Source organism: Ruditapes philippinarum, unplaced genomic scaffold (genome assembly GCF_026571515.1).
Source record: "Ruditapes philippinarum isolate M1 unplaced genomic scaffold, ASM2657151v2 ctg1464_1_1_1_1, whole genome shotgun sequence".
Taxonomy (NCBI): Eukaryota; Metazoa; Mollusca; class Bivalvia; order Venerida; family Veneridae; genus Ruditapes; species Ruditapes philippinarum.
Window position 1 is genome coordinate 463,778 of NW_026859675.1, and position 20,880 is coordinate 484,657.

General features: G+C 33.1%; 1 protein-coding gene across 1 annotated transcript in view; it reads left to right on the forward strand.

The window, feature by feature from the left end:
* Positions 1 to 20,771, forward strand: part of LOC132757479 (triple functional domain protein-like) — a gene marked incomplete at its 3' end in the record, with an annotated part of 134,929 nt that extends 114,158 nt beyond the window's left edge. The window contains 3 exon segments of the mRNA XM_060748766.1: positions 6,652 to 6,889; positions 15,705 to 15,795; positions 20,642 to 20,771. Of these exon segments, the coding sequence (XP_060604749.1) occupies positions 6,652 to 6,889; positions 15,705 to 15,795; positions 20,642 to 20,771 (459 nt within the window).
* Between the last annotated feature and the right edge of the window lie 109 nt (positions 20,772 to 20,880).

Here is a 20,880-nt window from a genome sequence, read left to right on the forward strand (position 1 = left end):
AATTTTAAATAAACTCAAGAAAAGCAAAAGAATTTAAAATCAAATGTAATTTTTTTAACTATTTGTGTTGCCAATTACATTTCATTTAATCATACATTTTATTACATCACAGAGTTATGTTCTCAGTGTTTAAAGTGACTGGTAGAATGTGTAATGTTTTCCTTTAAAATATGCTGAATCAAATTAAGAATGCCTTTTTATTACCTGAACACTTCTTTACTGTAGAGTAGAGTGTTTTGTTATATTTGATTGAGGGTAGAAATACAGCAATATAAACTCCAGACACTAAAAATGTAAAACAGAAAAATAACTTTTGTTGAAACATACAAAATGTAAACTATAAAAATATAGAAAAACTCTAATTTGTTAATGAAAAGGAAATATAATGGAGAGAATTTTAAGTAAAGGTAGATAAAGGTAGATATGGCATTTCAAACATTCAGCATGATGATGGTGAGACTGGCTCACTGGAGAAGATACAAAGGCAAAAAAGATAAGGTACTTAATTCTATCATATCTTTTTATCTCTCATCTAAAGTCAACATTTCTATTTGTTTCTATATGAAATCCTATGTTATTCTTAAATATATAATGTAAGTGGTTCTCTATTGCCAAGACTTGTGCTTTATTATGTTATTATAAGACATGTAAGATGAGTCATTTATTGTTTCCCAGTAAGTGATCAGTGAAGATAAATCTGTCAGTAGATGTATGTTAAGCTGTTAGTGTGATCATAAATGTTGATATTTCAGTAGATGTATGTTAAACTGTAAGTGTGATCATAAATGTTGATATTTCAGTGGGTGTGTGTTAAACTGTTAGTGTGATCATATCTGTTGATATTTCAGTAGATGTATGTTAAACTGTTAGTGTGATATCATAAATGTTGATATTTCAGTAGGTGTGTGTTAAACTGTAAGTGTAATCATTGATGTTGATATTTCAGTAGGTGTGTGTTAAACTGTTAGTGTGATCATAAATGTTGATATTTCAGTAGGTGTGTGTTAAACTGTTAGTGTGATCATAAATGTTGATATTTCAGTAGATGTATGTTAAACTGTTAGTGTGATCATAAATGTTGATATTTCAGTGGGTGTATGTTAAACTGTTAGTGTGATCATAAATGTTGATATTTCAGTAGGTGTGTGTTAAACTGTAAGTGTGATCATTGATGTTGATATTTCAGTAGGTGTGTGTTAAACTGTAAGTGTGATCATTGATGTTGATATTTCAGTAGGTGTGTGTTAAACTGTTAGTGTGATCATTAATGTTGATATTTCAGTAGGTGTGTGTTAAACTGTTAGTGTGATCATTGATGTTGATATTTCAGTAGGTGTGTGTTAAACTGTTAGTGTGATCATTAATGTTGATATTTCAGTAGGTGTATGTAAAACTGTGAGTGTTATCATTAATGTTGATATTTCAGTAGGTGTATGTTAAACTGTTAGTGTGATCATTGATGTTGATATTTCAGTAGGTGTGTGTTAAACTGTTAGTGTGATCATTGATGTTGGTATTTCAGTAGGTGTGAGTTAAACTGTGTTATTGTTGGTGTTGATATTTCAGTAGATGTATGTTAAACTGTAAGTGTGATCATTAATGTTGATATTTCAGTAGGTGTGAGTTAAACTGTTAGTGTGATCATTGATGTTGATATTTCAGTAGCTATGTGTTAAACTGTAAGGGTGATCATAAATGTTGATATTTGAGTAGCTATGTGTTAAACTGTAAGGGTGATCATAAATGTTGATATTTCAGTAGGTGTATGTTAAACTGTTAGTGTGATCATTGATGTTGATATTTCAGTAGCTATGTGTTAAACTGTAAGGGTGATCATAAATGTTGATATTTCAGTAGGTGTATGTTAAACTGTTAGTGTGATCATTGATGTTGATATTTCAGTAGGTGTGTGTTAAACTGTGTTATTGTTGGTGTTGATATTTCAGTAGGTGTATGTTAAACTGTTAGTGTGATCGGATTGATGTTGATATTTCAGTAGCTATGTGTTAAACTGTAAGGGTGATCATAAATGTTGATATTTGAGTAGGTGTGTGTTAAACTGTTAGTGTGATCATTGATGTTGGTATTTCAGTAGGTGTATGTTAAACTGTAAGTGTGATCATTAATGTTGATATTTCAGTAGGTGTATGTTAAACAGTTAGTGTTTTCAGTAGGTCCATGATAAAACTGACAAATATAATTTTTGATCACTGATGATCATAATGTCAGTTGGTCCATGCCAACAGACAGTTCTTAGTAGTGATCGTTAAATATGCTCAGTTGTAGGTTATAAGAGTATAGAGACAAGGAAGTTGTCAAATGGAAATATTGAATAAATATTATAACACATTCAGTTAGATGAGAAAAAAATTAAGTGTTGAGGGATTAAGATTTTATTGTAATTGCACTATGCTTTCTCTCTTGTCTCTTATATATTATGAAATATTGTGAAAGATAATATGTAGATATCTTGTCTCACCAATAAAGTGAGTCTGTATATCAAACTATATGTGTTTTTAGATATAATTGAATTGAATTTGCCAGTGGTCACTTACAAGTAAGGATATGTAGAAAAAAATCTTACACTAAATTTTTACTCTCATCATTACACTTAAAGGTGGAACATAGATTATACAGAACAAAAAAATGAAGTAATGTCCAAAACTTGATAATAAAAAAAGTGTGTATGACATACTAGGTAGTATTGATATTAACTTACTGTGTGTAATGGTTTTAGATTATCAGTACAATCAATAGTACATGAATTAAACATCTACTCCAGCAAAGTGCAGTCTGATAAGAAAACATAAAAAATGACAGGGAATGAAACACTGATTTCTTTCATTAAAATCAACGTGAATGTAGAGTTTTGTATGACTACTGGCATGTTTAATAAAGGAGAGCATTGTTTATCATCTCTTACAACAGGGAGGGCTAAATTGTTTTCTAACATGCAATCAAAGAAAAGACTGGACACATTTTAAACAAAGCTTTTGTTTTTATTAAGCATTTATATATACATTCATATTGTGATCAGTTTTGCAGATTTTTCCAACAATCATTTGCCTTCTTACTGTTGAATTAAGGGATTCCACTGAAGTTTTTTTGACATGAAGAGATCTACTTGAAATATTTTTACAATTCTTTTGTACCATTTGATAAAGGACTGTTTCGATCATTCCTTCATTCTGTTTTTTTTTTCTTCAGAATAATTATTTTTATTGAGTGAAAATGACCAAAAGATAAAAAGCTTAAAATCGATTTTCACTCAAACCAGGCTAATAATCATTTTCAATCTTTATTATATTTCACAGATATTTCTATTTTAAGGGTATCATTTGATATTTGCAAGAATTTCAAAGTTTATGTTTTCTCAGTGGAGCTCCTTTAAGTAAAGGGTATTTTTTGTCCTCACTTTCTATACATTGTATTTTCTGTCTGCACTATGGATTTATTTCTATCTATCTGTTCCATGACTTTCTGTCTGCACTATCTTATTTCTATCTATCTGTTCCATGACTTTCTGTCTGCACTATCTTATTTCTATCTATCTGTTCCATGGCTTTCTGTCTGCACTATCTTATTTCTATCTATCTGTTTCATGGCTTTCTGTCTGCACTATCTTATTTCTATCTATCTGTTCCATGGCTTTCTGTCTGCACTATCTTTTTTATTTCTATCTGTTCCATGGCTTTCTGTCTGTACTATGTCTTTATTTCTGTTTACCTTATGTCTTTTTCTATGTGCACTATCTTTCTGTCTGCACTATGTATTTATTTCTATCTGAACCATGGCTTTCTGTCTGTACTATGTCTTTATTTCTGTTTACCTTATGTCTTTTTCTATGTGCACTATCTTTCTGTATGTACTATGTATTTATTTCTATCTGTACCATGGCTTTCTATTTGCACTATGTATTTATTTCTATCTGAACCATGGCTTTCTGTCTGTACTATGTCTTTATTTCTGTTTACCTTATGTCTTTTTCTATGTGCACTATCTTTCTGTATGTACTATGTATTTATTTCTATCTGTACCATGGCTTTCTATTTGCACTATGTATTTATTTCTATCTGTACCATGGCTTTCTGTCTGCACTATGTATTTATTTCTATCTGTACCATGGCTTTCTGTCTGCACTATGTATTTATTTCTATCTGAACCATGGCTTTCTGTCTACACTATGTCTTTATTTCTGTTTACCTTATGTCTTTTTCTATGTGCACTATCTTTCTGTATGTACTATGTATTTCTGTCTGCCCTATATATCTATTTCTGTCTGCACTTTGTCTGCTTTTTGTCCAGAAACTTGTAACCTCAGTCATTATTTTCTAAATGGATTGTCTTTAGGACAATGTCTTAAAGAAGATCAAACTCAATTTGACCTTTACTCACAAATGACCTTGACCTTGATGTTCACATAATTGTAAGTTCACAGATTTTTGCTATAATTATGCCCTCACTATATGGGGGATTTAGATTAACCTTTGTCCATCCATCCTTTCGTCAGTTTGTGCTTATGTTGTGTCGCACCTAACTCAAAAAGTATTTGACTTAGAGTCATGAACCTTACAGAAATGTTAGTCGGCATGTGTAGTTATGCACCTGGGTATTTGCATGTGGATTTATTCAGTATTTGTAGACTTAATTACCCTTGACTTAGTAAATATTTTCAATTTTTAATTTGTGTTGTGCATAGCTCAAAAAGTATTTAACCTAGAGTCATGAAATTTTCATTGAATGTTGGTCAGCATATGTAGTCGTGCACCTGGGGGTTTCCCTTGTGGATTTATCCAGTATTTCTATAATTCTTGCCCTTGGAAGTACAAACTTGCAATTTTCAACTTTAGTCATGTGTAGCTCAAAAGTATTTGACCTAAAGTGATAAAACTTTACAGAAATGTTGGTTGGCATGTTTAGTTGTGCACCTGTGATTGATTGTGGATTTATTCAGTATTTGAAGAGTAATTGCCCTTGATTTAGTAAAAACTGTTTCATTATGTTGTGTTATGTGTTCCTTGTAATCCTTAAGTTAGAATCATCCAACTTAACAGGAATAAAGATCAACATCACTGTGAGGCTATGCACCTTGGGTTTTGCATGTGGATTTTTTTCAGTTGTGGTAGAATTATTGCCCTTGACTTAGTATAAATTTGCAATTTTCAACTTGTTCATGCATAGCTCAAAAAGGATTTGACCTGTAGTCCTGAAAGTTTATAGGAATGAGGTTCAGCATGTGTAGTTATGCACCTTGGGTTTGCTTGTGGATTTATTCAGTTTTTGTAGAGTTTTTGCCCTTGACTTAGTAAAAGATTTTCAGTTTTCAACTTGTGCGACTTGTTTAGCCCAATAAATATTTCACCTAGTGTCAGTAGATTGACAAAACAGTGGAGTGTGGGGGCACCCCTGTTCTATGGACACATTTCTAGTTGTTGCATCTCTTTTTCCTCAATTATCTCCCATTTATACTTCTGAATACTGGTATGGCATGTTTGATATTACTTAAGTTCTACATGTACCTATGGCTTCAAAGTTGATATGATTACTTAGACAAATACCATGGCCTTCGCAAGTTAAATATATGTGGAATTAATTGTTCTGCCTGTCCTGTTGTTTGAATGGTTAACCAATTTAGTTGGATATAGCTGGCTATTAACATGCATACCAATACAAAATATATGGGAAAATAACTTTTTGTAGCTTGCCAGAAGTTTACTGAAATTGACTGGCACATTTAAGTGGGGGAAATAAATTGCCCACTTGGCAGTAAAATCAAAACTAATTCATTTGATATCCATATAGTCACAATTACTGCACAGCAGACTAAATGGCCAGGGAAAATATACTTTCTCTCTAACATTCTATTTAATAATGTTCAATGTCTCCAGATTTTGATATTTACTGTCTGTTTCATTTAGTAATTGATAGCTTTAGATACTGTCTATCAGAATTAAAAAGGTTGGTGTGTATAACCTTTTGGTATAGAATTGTTTCATTGTAAGGCAGATAGTGTTTCATTTTAAAATATCTGTATTGAATCAATATCTAATTTAGAGTTGGTGAGAACAACGACCAATAGTCCTCATTTCTCTCAGCCTGTGTGTCACAAGTTGAAGCTTCTACATGGAACTCATAAGTAAAACTTGCACATGTATGTAATAAAAGCCAAATATTGTTGCTGAAATTGTAAAAACCTTCACCATCATCTACAAATATTTTTCAAATTATTTTTATTTCATTAAAAACATGGCTGCTAAGGTATATTGTTTTCTTTCCCTATATGATATTTGTTGGCAAAACTTCGATAATCTGCTAAAAACTGATTGTTTTTGCTATTATTTCACAGAAATTATCTCAAGGTGACTTTCTACTTGTTTCATTTACAACAAATTTTTAAGTTAAAAGACAATTTGTAGATTTGATTCACATTCTTATGTATATACAGAATTCAAGTTAAATATGTTGGTCAGATTTTTATATAATTAAATAGAAATCTTTCAAGGGTGGCTGATCACCGAGAATATCCGATGGGGTTTCATTTCCATACATATTAATAGAGAAATTTAGAAACTATGTTGAGTGATGTAAGACCATCATGGCCTTCTTGTATATATAAATATATATCTTATGTATTATTTCTTTTTCTTTTAGAGTGATGTAACAATTGTGGTTGATGATTTTGCTGCCAGTAACAACTCTGAGCTTACTGTTCATAGAGGTCAACAAGTAGAGGTCATTGACCTATCACCAGGGCAACCAAATTGGTGCTATGTTAGAACTCTTCAAGGTGATAGCTTAGAACAAGGTCAAGGACTTGTTCCTACAGCAACACTGAAACCTATACCACGATTGTTGGGCCCAGGGTCAAGATCAAGTCTTGAATTTGAAGGTAAATTATTGAACAGTCATCTTGACTTTTAGCTCTTAATCCCATGTAATGTTGGAATTATGGGTACTTTGTATGACTTACACACATTCTTTTCCCTGTATGAGTTTTTTGTAAAGAGTTGGCTGTCTCATAATAAACTGTTTAATGCATCTCAACAGAAGCAATAAATGTCACTTCACTACCTTAAACAGCTTGTCTGTAAGACAAAACATCTAGGAAAAAGAAGAATAGATTGGCACAGTCTATGTCATACTGTCTATCGAAGTATGTTGTAAAATAAGCAATTTTTTAAGACTCTTTTTTAAGACTCAGAGTGAAGATAACTTTTATAATTGTTCTCTTTTTTAAATGAGTGTATGTTCAATACTGAATTTATTGAACGAGTTGAATTAAATTATATTATGCGAGTCTCTGGGGTGCAAAATATTATTTTATTTAAAGAGTTTGATAAATTTAGTAATGAACCTATAAATTTATTTCATTGAAACTTCATTTGTGGATGTACCTTGATGAGGTCTATCTGCTTAACCCATTTTCAGGTCTGAAGGTCAAAGGTCACTGTAAACTTAAATAACAAGACATTAAACATCTAACTGCTTCACCCATTTATATGTCAGAAGGTTAAAGGTAAAGGTTGCTGGAACCTGTAATAACTTAAACATTAGGCTGCCCATTTCATAAAAGCGCATTGGCCAACTTCTTACTTTTTATATAGATACACTTTGATGAGGTCTATCTGCTGTACCCATTTAAGGTCAAAAGGTCAAGGTCAAAATGACCTTTGTTAACTTTTTAGCTCACCTGTCACAAAGTGACAGGGTGAGCTTTTGTGATCGCTTTTCCGTCCGGCGTTCGTCCATAAACTTTTACTTTAAATGACACCTCCTCATAAACCACTAAGCCAATTTCATCCAAACTTCACAGGATTGTTCCTTTGGTGGTCACCTTTAAAATTTGTTCAAAGAATTTTATTCCATGCAGAACGAAAAAACTTTAAATATCTTCTTTTAAAAAACCCAAAGAGCTAGAGCTTAGATATTTGGCATGAAACATCTTCTAGTGAGTGTCTACCAAGTTTGTTCAAATAAAAGCCCTGGGGGGTCATTGATTTTCCTTATATGTGTATAGCAAAAACTTAAAAATCTTCTTTGAAAAAACCCAAATAGCTAGAGTTTAGATATTAAGCATGAAACATCTTCTTATGGGTGTCTACAAAGTTGTTCAAATAAAAGCCCTGGGGTCAAAACTGGCCCCGCCCCAGGGGTGTCATTGTTTTTAACTATATGTGTATAGTAAAAACTCAAAAATTCTTCTTTTAAAAAACCCAATGAGCTAGAGCTTAGATGTTTAGCATGAAACATCTTCTTATGGGTGTCTACCTAGTTTGTTCAAATTAAAGCCCTGGGGTTAAAATTGGCCCTGCCGGGGGGGGGGGGGGTTCATTGTTTTTCATTATATGTGTGTAGTAAAAACATCATGAAACATCTTCTAATGGGTGTCTTCCAAGTTTGTTCAAATAAAAGCCCTGGGAATTTTAACTGGCCCCGCTCCGTGGGCCTTTATACAAGTGAGCGACCTCAGGGCCATCATGGCCCTCTTGTTAGATTAAGTTTATGTTTATGGTCAAGTATGAATTGATATGTGGAAGTGTCTTGAGGACTTCTATGTGTCAGTCCTATTTTGGAATGAAAAAATGAGAAAAATGGAGCGCATTGCTCCTCAGACTAAAATTTGGGTTCAATAACTGCAATAGTTTCTTTAGTTACAATTCAAGCCAAAATTATAGTTCCTTACAACCAGAAATTTGCTATTAGTGTGTTCATCATCAATGAACTTTACTGAAGCCTTTTTTCTTAAAACCTTTGTAAAACTAGGAAGTTACAAAAGTTTTTTCACTTCCTTTTTGCTTTTTACTATAAAGAATTCAACAAATGTTATATGCAAACAATAGCTTGTTTATTTTAGTTAGCATTACTTAAAAATATATGGGATAACAATTGTTTTAAAATGGGAAATACATTTAAACAAAATGTTGGAAACATTTTTTGTGCAGGTAGACTGAAGTTTATGTTCTTCAATGCTTCTGAATTTGAAATTAATTTTAGCTTTTGAAGGGATTCTCATTTTACTAGCTCTACTTTTAGAAAATATATATATAGGTATTGGTACAGTCATGTTGGCGTTCCTGTAGCCGTTGTCATCCGCAAACTTGTACCTAGATCATAACTTTTAAGTTCTTGATGTGTTGTCTTCATACTTGGCCACAACAACCCTTTGGACAAGACCTTCAAGTAGACCAGACTAACCTTGACCTTCTTTCATAAATGACCTTGACCTTCACTCTGTATTAAAGTGTGCTAAAATATGCGGGACTAACTTATTCATTGATCCAAAAGCACATACAAAAGTCCTCTGTTTAAAGTAACATTAGATGATTTTACATTGAAACAGCAGAGTGTTAAAGATGAATTTTTTATTACCCGTGTATTACATAATATTTCACAATTAGTACTGACTGTACTGACTTATTTTTGTCCGGGCCAATTTCTCTTAAACTATAAAAGTTATAGACATGAAACTTCATAGGATGATAGATCTCATTGAGAAGAAGTGCAGTGTGTAAGAACCAGTACTCTGTACTTCATGATTATAGAGTTATTGCCCTTTGTTAATTATAATACTTTATTTTTTGTCCAGGCCAATTCCCCTACACTTTAAAAGCTATTTACACTTTAAAAGCTATTGAATTAAAACTTCATAGGATGATAGATCTCATTGAGAAGAACTGTGCAGTGCACAAAAACTTGTACTCTGCACTTCATGATTTTTGCCGAAAATTTGCTGTAAATTGCCTTGAATTGCAAAATTTGAATTTTTTTGTTTTAAGCTGCCTGACTTGCCAGTTGAAAACAATGATAAACTCTTAAAAAAGTTTTTACTTCCAAGTAATTATATGCACAACAACCAAAATTGTGAATATTTCTGCAGAAAACAGAAAAAATTCAATTGTCACATATTTTCGCGACACTGATACATTTATAATTATTAAGTGAAAAAAGGTTGTGTTCTGTTTAAAAATCTTTACTATTACGGCAGAAAATTTGTATTACATTGGTGCTGATGACATTTTTCAGTAAGTTATTCACACAAAAAAGCTGCATTCTGTGAATGTGTTTGCAAGTTTAATTTCTATAAGCTTATATGACCTAGTTCTGTGTGAGATGTGGAAATTGACAGTAGTTACTGTAAAGCTTACAAAATTTTATTAGAACAAACAAAAGAAATTGTCTAATAACAGTGGAAAATGTGTGTTAAGTATTCCACATGGAAAGTCTTATATTGCTTTCTATCCCCTATTCCCACCTGGAATTCTTACAGTACCAAGGTTTACATGCCCCTAATATTGTAAATACTGTAATAATGCATTTCAAGCATTATGTAAACTTAAAATGAATCTTTTATATTATTGTCCAGAGCATAACTTGGTGATAAGTTTGATTGAGTTGAAATTTGGCATGTAAGCTTTTTTCATTGACCTGAATTAATTGTAGTGCTTATCAGAAATATCAGACACATTTGTGCCTGCTCTATAAGTCTTATACCCCTGAAAGGATTTTCTTCAAATTTGGCTCAAATTTTCATCTCAACATGGCAATGTGCAAAACACATGCTGCTACTGCATGCTCAAGGTCAAGGTCACACTGGACAGTCAAAGATTAAATATTTTGTATCTGCTCTATAAATCCTGTACCCACTATAATTAATGATTTTCTTCAAAATGTTTTCCTTAACCCTTTCCCTCATGAGCATATTGTGAAAAATGGCCGTTTTCATTGAAAAGCCTCCTGTTACAAGTTCAAACTGCTATGAAACTATGAAAAATGCATCAATACTAATCAAACTTGGCACAAATATTGAATGGACCATTGCCTTTGTAACGACATGCTCAGTCTTAAATTTCCTGTTACCATGGCAACGAGGGGACATCTCAAAATTGCCAAAAATCACTATTTTGCGTTGATTTTTTCCATCAAATTTGATATCAAAGTGCTGCAACTTCTCAATGGATTGAGATAGAGTCAAAGGCTTTTCAGTGTTGGTTACACATTACCTTATGATGGACCTGGAGTCATTTATAGCCTCTCACAAGTCCAAAATTTTCTTAGCAAACTCCCCAAACAGAAGGGCACACGTCCCCGTTCTGGCAACCCCCTGATGTATCTTTTTGATGAGAGGCGGCGCCAAGAAAGTTATCACTTTTTTTAGCAACATTTTCCAAACAAAAAACAGTGTTTGGGGTCTAAATAGGGTAATTTTTAACTGTTTGAGGCCTCAAAAAGGGGGGGGGGGTGAAAAGCCGTCAAAACACGTCTATATGAAGTAAAGGGTTAACAAGCCAGTTTACAAAACCCATGCCGCTTCTATGCAAGCTCAATGTGAAGGTCAAAATTTGAAGATTTTGTGTCTGCTCTACAAATTAATTACTTTTCAAATGACTTTGTACAGGTGTCTTTTAAAAGTAACAATTAATTCCAGTGTGTGTGTTGGGGGGGGGGGTTTATTTGCTATTCCTGTAGAAGCTCTAGTTATACTTAAAAAGGAAATTTGGTGTTAAAGAACCATAACACTACAATACTTAGTTTTTCATCTATTGAAAGCTATTGTTTAATTATTTCCCTTCATGATACTTACAAATGTTTGATTAGTCTTGTCTTGAGTTTAATTATCAGTAATATCTCATTGAAACTTCACATAGTTATAGAGACTAAAAAAGGAAGTGCAATGTCTGGGGGGATTCACTTCATTCATTTAACAATGACTAAAAAAGAGGAAGTGCATTGTCTAGAAACTAAACCTCTACCATGTTTGGTTTTTTAATTATCTGCTTTTATAATACTTAATAATGTTTAACACTTTTCCTTATACAGCCTTAATTCATTGACCTATGTCTTTCACATTTAGATATTTTCACAAACATACAACATTTAACAATATATGCCCATTAAAGGTATAAAACTATATCTTTTACAATTTATCAACAGTATAATTTTGATTCTGGAGAGTTGTAACATAAAAGGTCTCTGTTACTGAACACACATAAATTTTATTTATTGTCCCCCGTCTTTTCGAAGAAAAAAGTGGGATATAGAAATAGGCTCCGTCCCTCTGTCCGAGCTAACATAATTATGAGAGTTATGAGCTTCATTCCGTAGTTAAATAGAGAACAAAAACTCATAAAAATCATATTGTGAGCTATTTTTTGTTTTTATGAGCTTATGGACTTATATCCAGGTGTAGTTAATGAGCTTATTTGCCTCTTAAATATCAAATGTTGGTACATCCGTCTGTCTGTCCGAGCCATTTAATAGAAGTAGGGGGCCAAGTAACTGTAAAAAGAAAAAAGAGAATAATAGAGTTCATTCCGTAACAGTAGAATAAGGGGCCATGTTCCTCTATTAAACAAGAGAAATAACAAAAGAACTGGCCCCTTAGTCCATTTAATTGAAGCGTCGTCCGTCTGTCCGACCGTCCATCACACTTTTGTGTCCAGTCCATAACTTCGTCATTTATTAAAGGAATTTGAAATAACTTAGCACAAAATTTAATGTTTGTTATAATAAGACAATGTGTCATGAGCAAAACCAGACCCCTACCTCCAGGGTCAGATCGCACTTGCTCATTCAAGGTCAATATTATCTATTTGAGGGTATATGTTGTGTCCGGTCCATAACTTCTTATCTTTGAAGGGATTCTGTAAATACTTGCCACAATTGTTCACAATAATGAGACAATGTGTCATGCTCAAAACAGGTCACCGACCTACAAGGTGAAGGTCACACTTGGCGGTCAAAGATTATCATAGTCTGTTAAAGGGTATATTTAGTGTCCAGTCCAAAACTTTTTCATATATGAAAGGATTTTAAAAATACTTGGCACAAATAGTCACTATAATAAGAAGATGTGTCATGCACAACACCTGCATCCCTACCTCCAAGGTCAAGGTCACACTTAGCGGTCAAAACTTAACGTAGTCTTTATAGGGTATATTTTGTGTCAGATCTAGAACTTCTTTATAGTTCAAGGGATTTTGAAATAACTTGGCACAAATAGTCACAATAATAAGAGAATATGTCAAGTACAACACCTGCACCTCTACCCCCAAGATCAAGGTCACACTTGGAGGTCAAAGGTTAACAGAGTCTGTTATATGGTATATTTTTTGTCCAATCAATAACTTCTTCATAGATCAAGGGATTTTGAAAATACTTGGCACAAATAGTCACAATGATCAGATGATATGTCATGCATAACACCTGTGTCCCTACCTCCAAGGTCAAGGTCACACTTAGAGGTCAAAGATTTACATAGTCTGTTATAGGGTATATTTTGTGTCCAGTCCATAACTTTTTCATAGATCAAGGGATTTTAAAAATACTTTGCACAAATAAACACAATAATAAGACAATATGTCAGGCGCAAAACATGGGTCCCTTCCTCCAAGGTCACACTTACAGGTCAATGATTAACATAGTCTGTTATAGGGTATATTTTGTGTCAGATCCACAACTTCTTCATAGTTCAAGGGATTCTGAAAATACTTGGCGCAAATAGTAACAATAATAAGACGATATGTCATGCACAACACCTGCACCCCTACCTCCAAGGTCAAGGTCACACTTAGAGGACAAAGCTTAACATGATAGATTTTTATATTCCGTGTTTCATTTTATTTCTTTAATAAATTTATTGTTGCATTTGCATGTCTAGCATTGATTATAATTTTGGACTGAAAGTCCTGAGATCCATACCTGAATCTTCTGAAATAGCACAATTTTATGCTTCATATAAAACTTCCCTGAGGCGGGGGATGTTGGTATCTCTGTTACAGATTCATATACCTCACAACATCGGAATTTCAATTTAGTAATTTTTTTTTGTTCACTAAGTACTTAACTTTTTTAGATTATATCTAGTTAATTAATAAAATTGTCAATAATTAAATGTGATTAAGTGCCTTTGGCCTCTGGCTAATATGACAGTCTTCAGCCGAATAACAAGGCCATTATAAAACACTTAATCATTAACATTATAACATAAACAGAATAAAATGTTCCGGAACAAAATATTATTCTGCTATTTTAAGTAGGATTTTATCTCTTTAGCAACGATTTTGTGCATGAGCCATTTGTTTTTGCCAAATACTACCACATTTCTGTCAAGCAATTTGGAAGTGTTCTTTTTTTTTTTAATTCAAAAAACAATAATTTTTGGCAGCAGAATATAATTATATTACATAGCTTTATACACTTTTAAAAGCTGCACGCCTCTATATGAACCAAAATATTTCATTTATAAGGGGAAAAAAATTGTTCTAAGATTTTAGGAAAAGTATAAAGATAAAGTAATAATTACATGTTATGTGCAATTATTGCCTGATTTTGCAGTTTATATCATTTTTCAACTGTGAGTAAAGGCTATTTCTGCATATTTTAACCTCTTTTTAGCTGACCTGTCACAAAGTGACATGGTGAGCTTTTGTAATCACTTTTCATCCAGTTGTTGGTCTGTAGAATTTTTAACATCATTTCCTCATAAACCGCTAAGCCAATTTCATCAAAACTTTACAGGAATGTTCCTTAGGTGGTCACCTTTGAAAATTGTTCAAAGAATTGAATTCCATGCTTTAAGGACTCTGGTTGCCATGGCAATGGAAAGAAAAAAACTTAAAAAAAAACATCTAGAGCTTAGATATTTAGTATGAAACATCTTCTAGTGGGTCTCTACTGAGTTTGTTCAAATAAAAGCCCTGGGGTCAAAATTGGCCACACCCCAGGGGGTCATTGATTTTCCTTATATGTATATAGTAAAACAAAACAAAATCTCTTAAAAAAGCCAAAGAGCTAGAGCTTAGATTATAAGAATCTTACACTGGCTGCCGGTACAGACCGGAATATCTAGCTCAAGGGTAACTGTTAATGGCGGTAACAAGGCTAAACAGTTACCTGAGAGCTTAGATATTTGGTATGTAACATTGTCTTTTGTGGACCTCTACAAATATTGTTCGAATTATAGCCCTCAGGGTTAAAATTGCCATGCATAAGGCAAACATAGATTTACCTTATATGTATGTAGTAGAAAATTAAAAAAATTATTCTATAAATCTACAATAGCTAATGCTTAGTTTCCATAGCAACCAGTGACTTCATAGCAGCCATTGACTTTTCATAGCAAACTGTAAATTTTAATAGCAACCAGCAAACATCAACTTTCCATAGCAAAAAGTAAATCTACTATTGAATTTCATATTACATCACTGACTTCCAAGAAAACCATTTATTTTGTATAGCAAACAGTAATATCTTATAGATCTGTTGTTTTCCTTTTAGCAATAGCAGCAACCAGTGTAGTTTTTATACATGCACTATTTCAAATACAAATATGAACTGTGTGATATCAGTTTTTGATTTAGATTTTATTTCTGCTTTCATTCAAAGTTTACAATATTAATTGTTCCTAGTCAAGTAGAATATCAATATTCAGGAGAGCAATATTTTGGCCATCATGGCCCTCTTGTTGGTTATTGATGTGGAATGTAAGTGCTGCTTGCAAATTGTAATCAATTTCTATGTTCACTTACCAATATTTTACTTTTTGATACCTATAAAAAAATTTCATGCAAATTAGCATGAATCTAAAGTCATAAGTTGACTAGATACACAAGTAAAATTACATAATTGATCAGTTTAAAAATTGTGATATGATTTTGTTACAAATATGCATCTCATGATGAAATGAATTATTTTATATATTTTAGACTCTCCAGAAGCCAGTCCCAGTACTTCAATGGCTAATTTGAATTCATCATCACCAGTTGTGAAGAGGAGAAGTAGTGGTACAAGTTTCAGGTAAGATATGAGCCGCGCCACGACAAAACCAACATAAACATCCGCGAAGTCTGATCAGGATCCTTGCTGTTCGCTATCAGTTTCTCTACTTGTAATAGGGTTTGTAAGACGATGTGTCGCGTCCAAGAATTATGTCCCTACCTCAAAGGTCAAGGTCACAGTAACATTTTGAAGTTTCACTTTATCACAATAAGAGTTTATAGGTACACACATTTGTGTCCGGACTGTAACTTTGTCATGCATTGAAGGATTTTAAAATAACTTGGCACAAATGTCTACCACATCAAGATGATGTGTCACGGCTAAAGCTCATGTTTGTCCGTCCATCCAACTCCACTTACACAACAATCATGTCTAGACATGCATTGAGGGATTTTGAAATAACTTGGCACAAATGTCTATCTCATGACAACATTGTGTCGTGTCCAAGAACCACATCCCTTCTTCAAAGGTCAAGGTCACACTTATATTTTGAAGGTTCACGCTATCACAATTAGAGATTATAGGTGCACACATTCGTGTACGGACTATAACTTTGTCATGCATTGGAGAGTTTTAAGATAGCTTGGCACAAATATCTACCACATCAAGATGACGTGTTGTGTGTAAGACCCATGTTCCTACCTTGGAGGTCAAGGTCGATCTAATAGTTTGAAGGTACTTATGCTCATAAGAAGGGTTTGAAGGTACACATTAGTTTCCAAATTGTAACATTGTCATGCATTGAAGGATTTTATAATAACTTGGCATAAATATCTACCACATCAAGATGATGTGTCGCATCAAAGACCCTTGTCCCAAGGTGTTAAGTTTGCTATAAATAGCACTTAATTTACCAAGAGCAATATTCAGCAATTAGTTACTTTCACTCTCTTTTCTTTTTATAATACCTGCATGCTTAAGAAACCTTTTTGGGGGCATTTGTCACTTGCATGACAGCTCTTGTTATGCCCCTGAGCAGCTGCATTTTCAAAGAAATAAAATAGAGGTATTGCTATACAGTTATGTCGGCGTTCCCTTTGCCTCAAACTTTAACATTGATCATAACTTTTTAAGTTATTAGTGTATTGTCTTCATACTTGGCCACAACAACCCTTGGGACAAGACCTTCAAGAAGACCAGACTTACCTTGACCTTCATTCATTAATGACTTTGACCTTCAAGGTAAAATGTCTAATATTTGACCTTGAACTTGGAAAAGATTTTAAAATTCACAATTTCTAATCATTTTCTCGGCTACAAATATGCAATATGCAATTTGCAAAAGGTTAAAACTGAATAATAGTTTCAGGGCCTTGAACTTTGTATAAAAATGGTTTGTGTTAACTAAACTAAACTTCACCTTTATTAAAAAATTTCTAAATTTTGCTTGATTTATTAGTTGCTATAACTTTGTTCTTCAAAATTGAACACAATAATCTTTTAGGATAGACCCACAAAAAGTTAACCAGACCGACCTTGACCTTCACTCATAAATGACCTGTACTTTTAAGGTCAAATTATTAAAATGATCTTTTTTTTTCGCTGTAACTGACTATATCTTTTTTTATTAATGAAGGGTTTTACTTTATATTGAGACACAAATTTTTTAAGGATGAGACATTTATGTATATCAAACTTAAATTGATCTTGGCTCATTGATGACCTTGGCTTTGAAGGTTAAATTATTGAATTTTCACTGATGTTTGCTTTAATTGACTGTAACTTGGTAATTAATAATGGATTATATTCATACTTGAACAAACTTGGACAATACCTTCTAAAAGGTTGAACTGACCTTGAGCTTTAGATAACCTTGACTGTCAAGGTCAGTTTATTGAATTTTACTTAAATTGTCATTATTTTGTTATTTATGTACGGATTTGATTTAAAACTGGATAAAACAAAACTTGCTACCAAACTAACGTATTAAATAAGTAAGTTGTGACTTTAACCTTTAATAGATGTTATATGGAACTCGGCAAATGTAGGTTTTCCCCAGCTAATCTGTAGGTACAAACTTTTACCGTTATAGCTTCACTGCCTGTCACAATAGATAAGTCAACCTGTTGCGCTTCTTTTCAAAGCTGTAACTGTAGGAGTTTGTTTTTACCTACAGATTAGCTGGGAAAAGTCCAAAATATTCTTAATGTATTGACCTTGACTGTCAAGGTCAAATTAATGAATTTATGAAATTCTCCCAGTTTTACCTATAATGACTATGAGATTTGGACCATGTGCACAGTTTAAGATGTAAAATTAAACTTTTATATTATATGACCTAGATAATTGGATGAAATGACCTACTTTCTTGTCCTTGGATTTACAGGTTTGAAATTTGGACCATGTGTAGAATTTTAGATGTTAAATTAAACTTTGATATCAGCTGACCTTGATTGTTTGACAAAGTGACCTATTTTCTCTTCCATTGATGTACATCTATGAAATTTAGACCATGTGCATAGGTTCAGATGTAAAATTAAACTGTGATATCAGCTGAGCTAGATTTTTAAAAAGTGACCTTTAATGTACACTTTGAAATTTGGACCATGTGCACAGTTTTAGATGTAAAAGTGAACATTGATTATTAGATATCAGCTGACCTAGATAATTTGTGAAAGTGACCTACTTTCTTGTCCTTTGATGTAAAGCTAACACAATTGGGTCATGTGCACAGTTGAAAATTGGACAGTATGGAAATGCTTCATACTTGGACAAAAGTGTAACAAGAACTACCTATTAAAATTAGAAAAAGAAAAAAAAACTAATTTTCTAATACGCATGGAAATATTTTAATGAAACTTTATAGATTGATGTAAAGCTAACACAATTGGGTCATGTGCACTGTTGAAAATTGGACAGTATGGAAATGCTTCATACTTGGACAAAAGTGTAACAAGAACTACCTATTAAAATTAGAAAAAGAAAAAAAAACTAATTTTCTAATACGCATGGAAATATTTTAATGAAACTTTATAGATTTTTTTACTTAATGCTCCCACTGGGACTCCCAAACAAATTTATCCCGTTTTCAGGCTTAAACCGGACAGAAAAAAATTATAAGTTTTTTAAAATTATATCAAGTTTTAAAGCCAATCTTTGGTGTGATACATTATTTATTGATATTCTAACAATTTCTTAGAATAAAAAATATTTTATCAGTCTGATTGGGAGCATTTTGCAGATGGGCTATGACGTAGTATCCTACCATGCTAGGGCTCCATAAGTTAATAAAGACATTTAGGAAAACACAATTAAGACATCTATTTTTGTGCCCCCACGTTAGTGGCGGGCATTTAGATTTACCCTTGTCCGTCCGTCCTTCCGTCCGTCCGTCTGTCCGTCCGTCCGTCCGTCCTTCCGTCCGTCCTTCCGTCCGTCCGTCCGTTCACTTTTGTGTCGCACGTAACTCAAAAAGTATTTAACCTAGAGTCATGAAACTTTACAGAAATGTTGATCAGCATGTGTAGTTGTGCACCTGGTATTTTCGTCTGGATATTTTTAGTATTTTCAGAGTTATTGCCCTTGACTTTGTAAAATTTTGCAATTTTTCAACTTTGTGTCGCATGTAACTCAAAAAGTATTTGACCTACAGTCATGAAACTTTACAGGAATGTTGATCAGCATGTGTAGTTGTGCACCTGGGTATTTTCGTCTGGATATCTTTAGTATTTTCAGAGTTATTGCCCTTGACTTTGTAAAATTTTGCAATTTTCAAAACTTGTGTTGCATGTAACTCAAAAAGTATTTGACCTACAGTCATGAAACTTTACAGGAATGTTGAATCAGCATGTGCAGTTGTGCACCTGGGTATTTTCGTCTGGATATTTTTAGCATTTTCAGAGTAATTGCCCTTGACTTAGTAAAATTTTGCAATTTCAACTTGTGTCGCTTGTAACTCAAAAAAGTATTTGACCTACAGTCATGAAACTTTACAGGAATGTTGATCAGCATGTGTAGTTGTGCACCTGGGTATTTTCTTCTGGATATTTTTAGTATTTTCAGAGTTATTGCCCTTGACTTAGTAAAATTTTGCAATTTTCAACTTGTGTCGCTACTAACTTCAAAAAAAAAATTTGACCTAGAGTCATGAAACTTTAAAGGAATGTTGATCAGCATGTGTAGTTGTGGCACCTGGTATTTTTCGTCTGGATATTTTTAGTATTTTCAGAGTTATTGCCCTTGACTTAGTAAAATTTGGCAATTTTCAACATGTGTCGGCACGTTAACTCAAAAGTATTTGACTTAGAGTCATGTAACTTTACAGGAATATTGATCAGCATGTTGCAGTTGTGTGCACCAGGTATTTTCGTCTGGATTTATTAGGTATTTTTAGAGTTATTGCCCTTTCACTTTGAAAATTTTTTGCAATTTTCAACTTGTGTCGCAAGTTTCTCAAGAAGGATTTGACATAGTCATTAAACCTTATGGGCAGGTTGCTCAGCATATTTTAGATTTGCACCTGGGGTTTCGCTTGTGGATTTATCCAGTATTTGTAGAGTTATTTCCCTTGACTTAGTAAAGAGATTGAGAGAACAGTGGCGCGGTGGGGGCACCCGTGTCCTATGGACACATTTCTAGTTTTTTGTGAAATAATAATGTTAAGAGCTTATATATTTGGCTTGTTACATCTAAGTAGACCTTACCAAAGATTTTATATATCTTGCTGATTCTACTGAATTCATTTAGCAGTGGATTTCAGGGGAGCAAACTAAGGCCAATATGTTAACTCTGTCAGAATATTTCCTTGAATGATATTTAAGACAGGTTGGGACATGGGTCATCTTATGTCAAACAAGTTGCATAATCATTTGAACTGCATTGTACTTATTTTGGGCACTTTGGCATTCTTGTTTTTCACTTGTAGAAAATGGCTAACCAATCCAGTTCGCAAGTTAAGTACCAATAAGATAGAGAAGGGTACAGCCCCTGTATTAGAGGGACAGAAAGGAGATTATATAGAGAGACAGATGACTGGAATGCTTGCTGCCTCCAGGGTAAGTACTGCACATTTCAATCAAATTATATATTCTGAAATAAAATCATATTTTTTAAGCATTAGTTTTTGGCCTGGTGATGGTGATCACCAAACCATAGGTAATAACC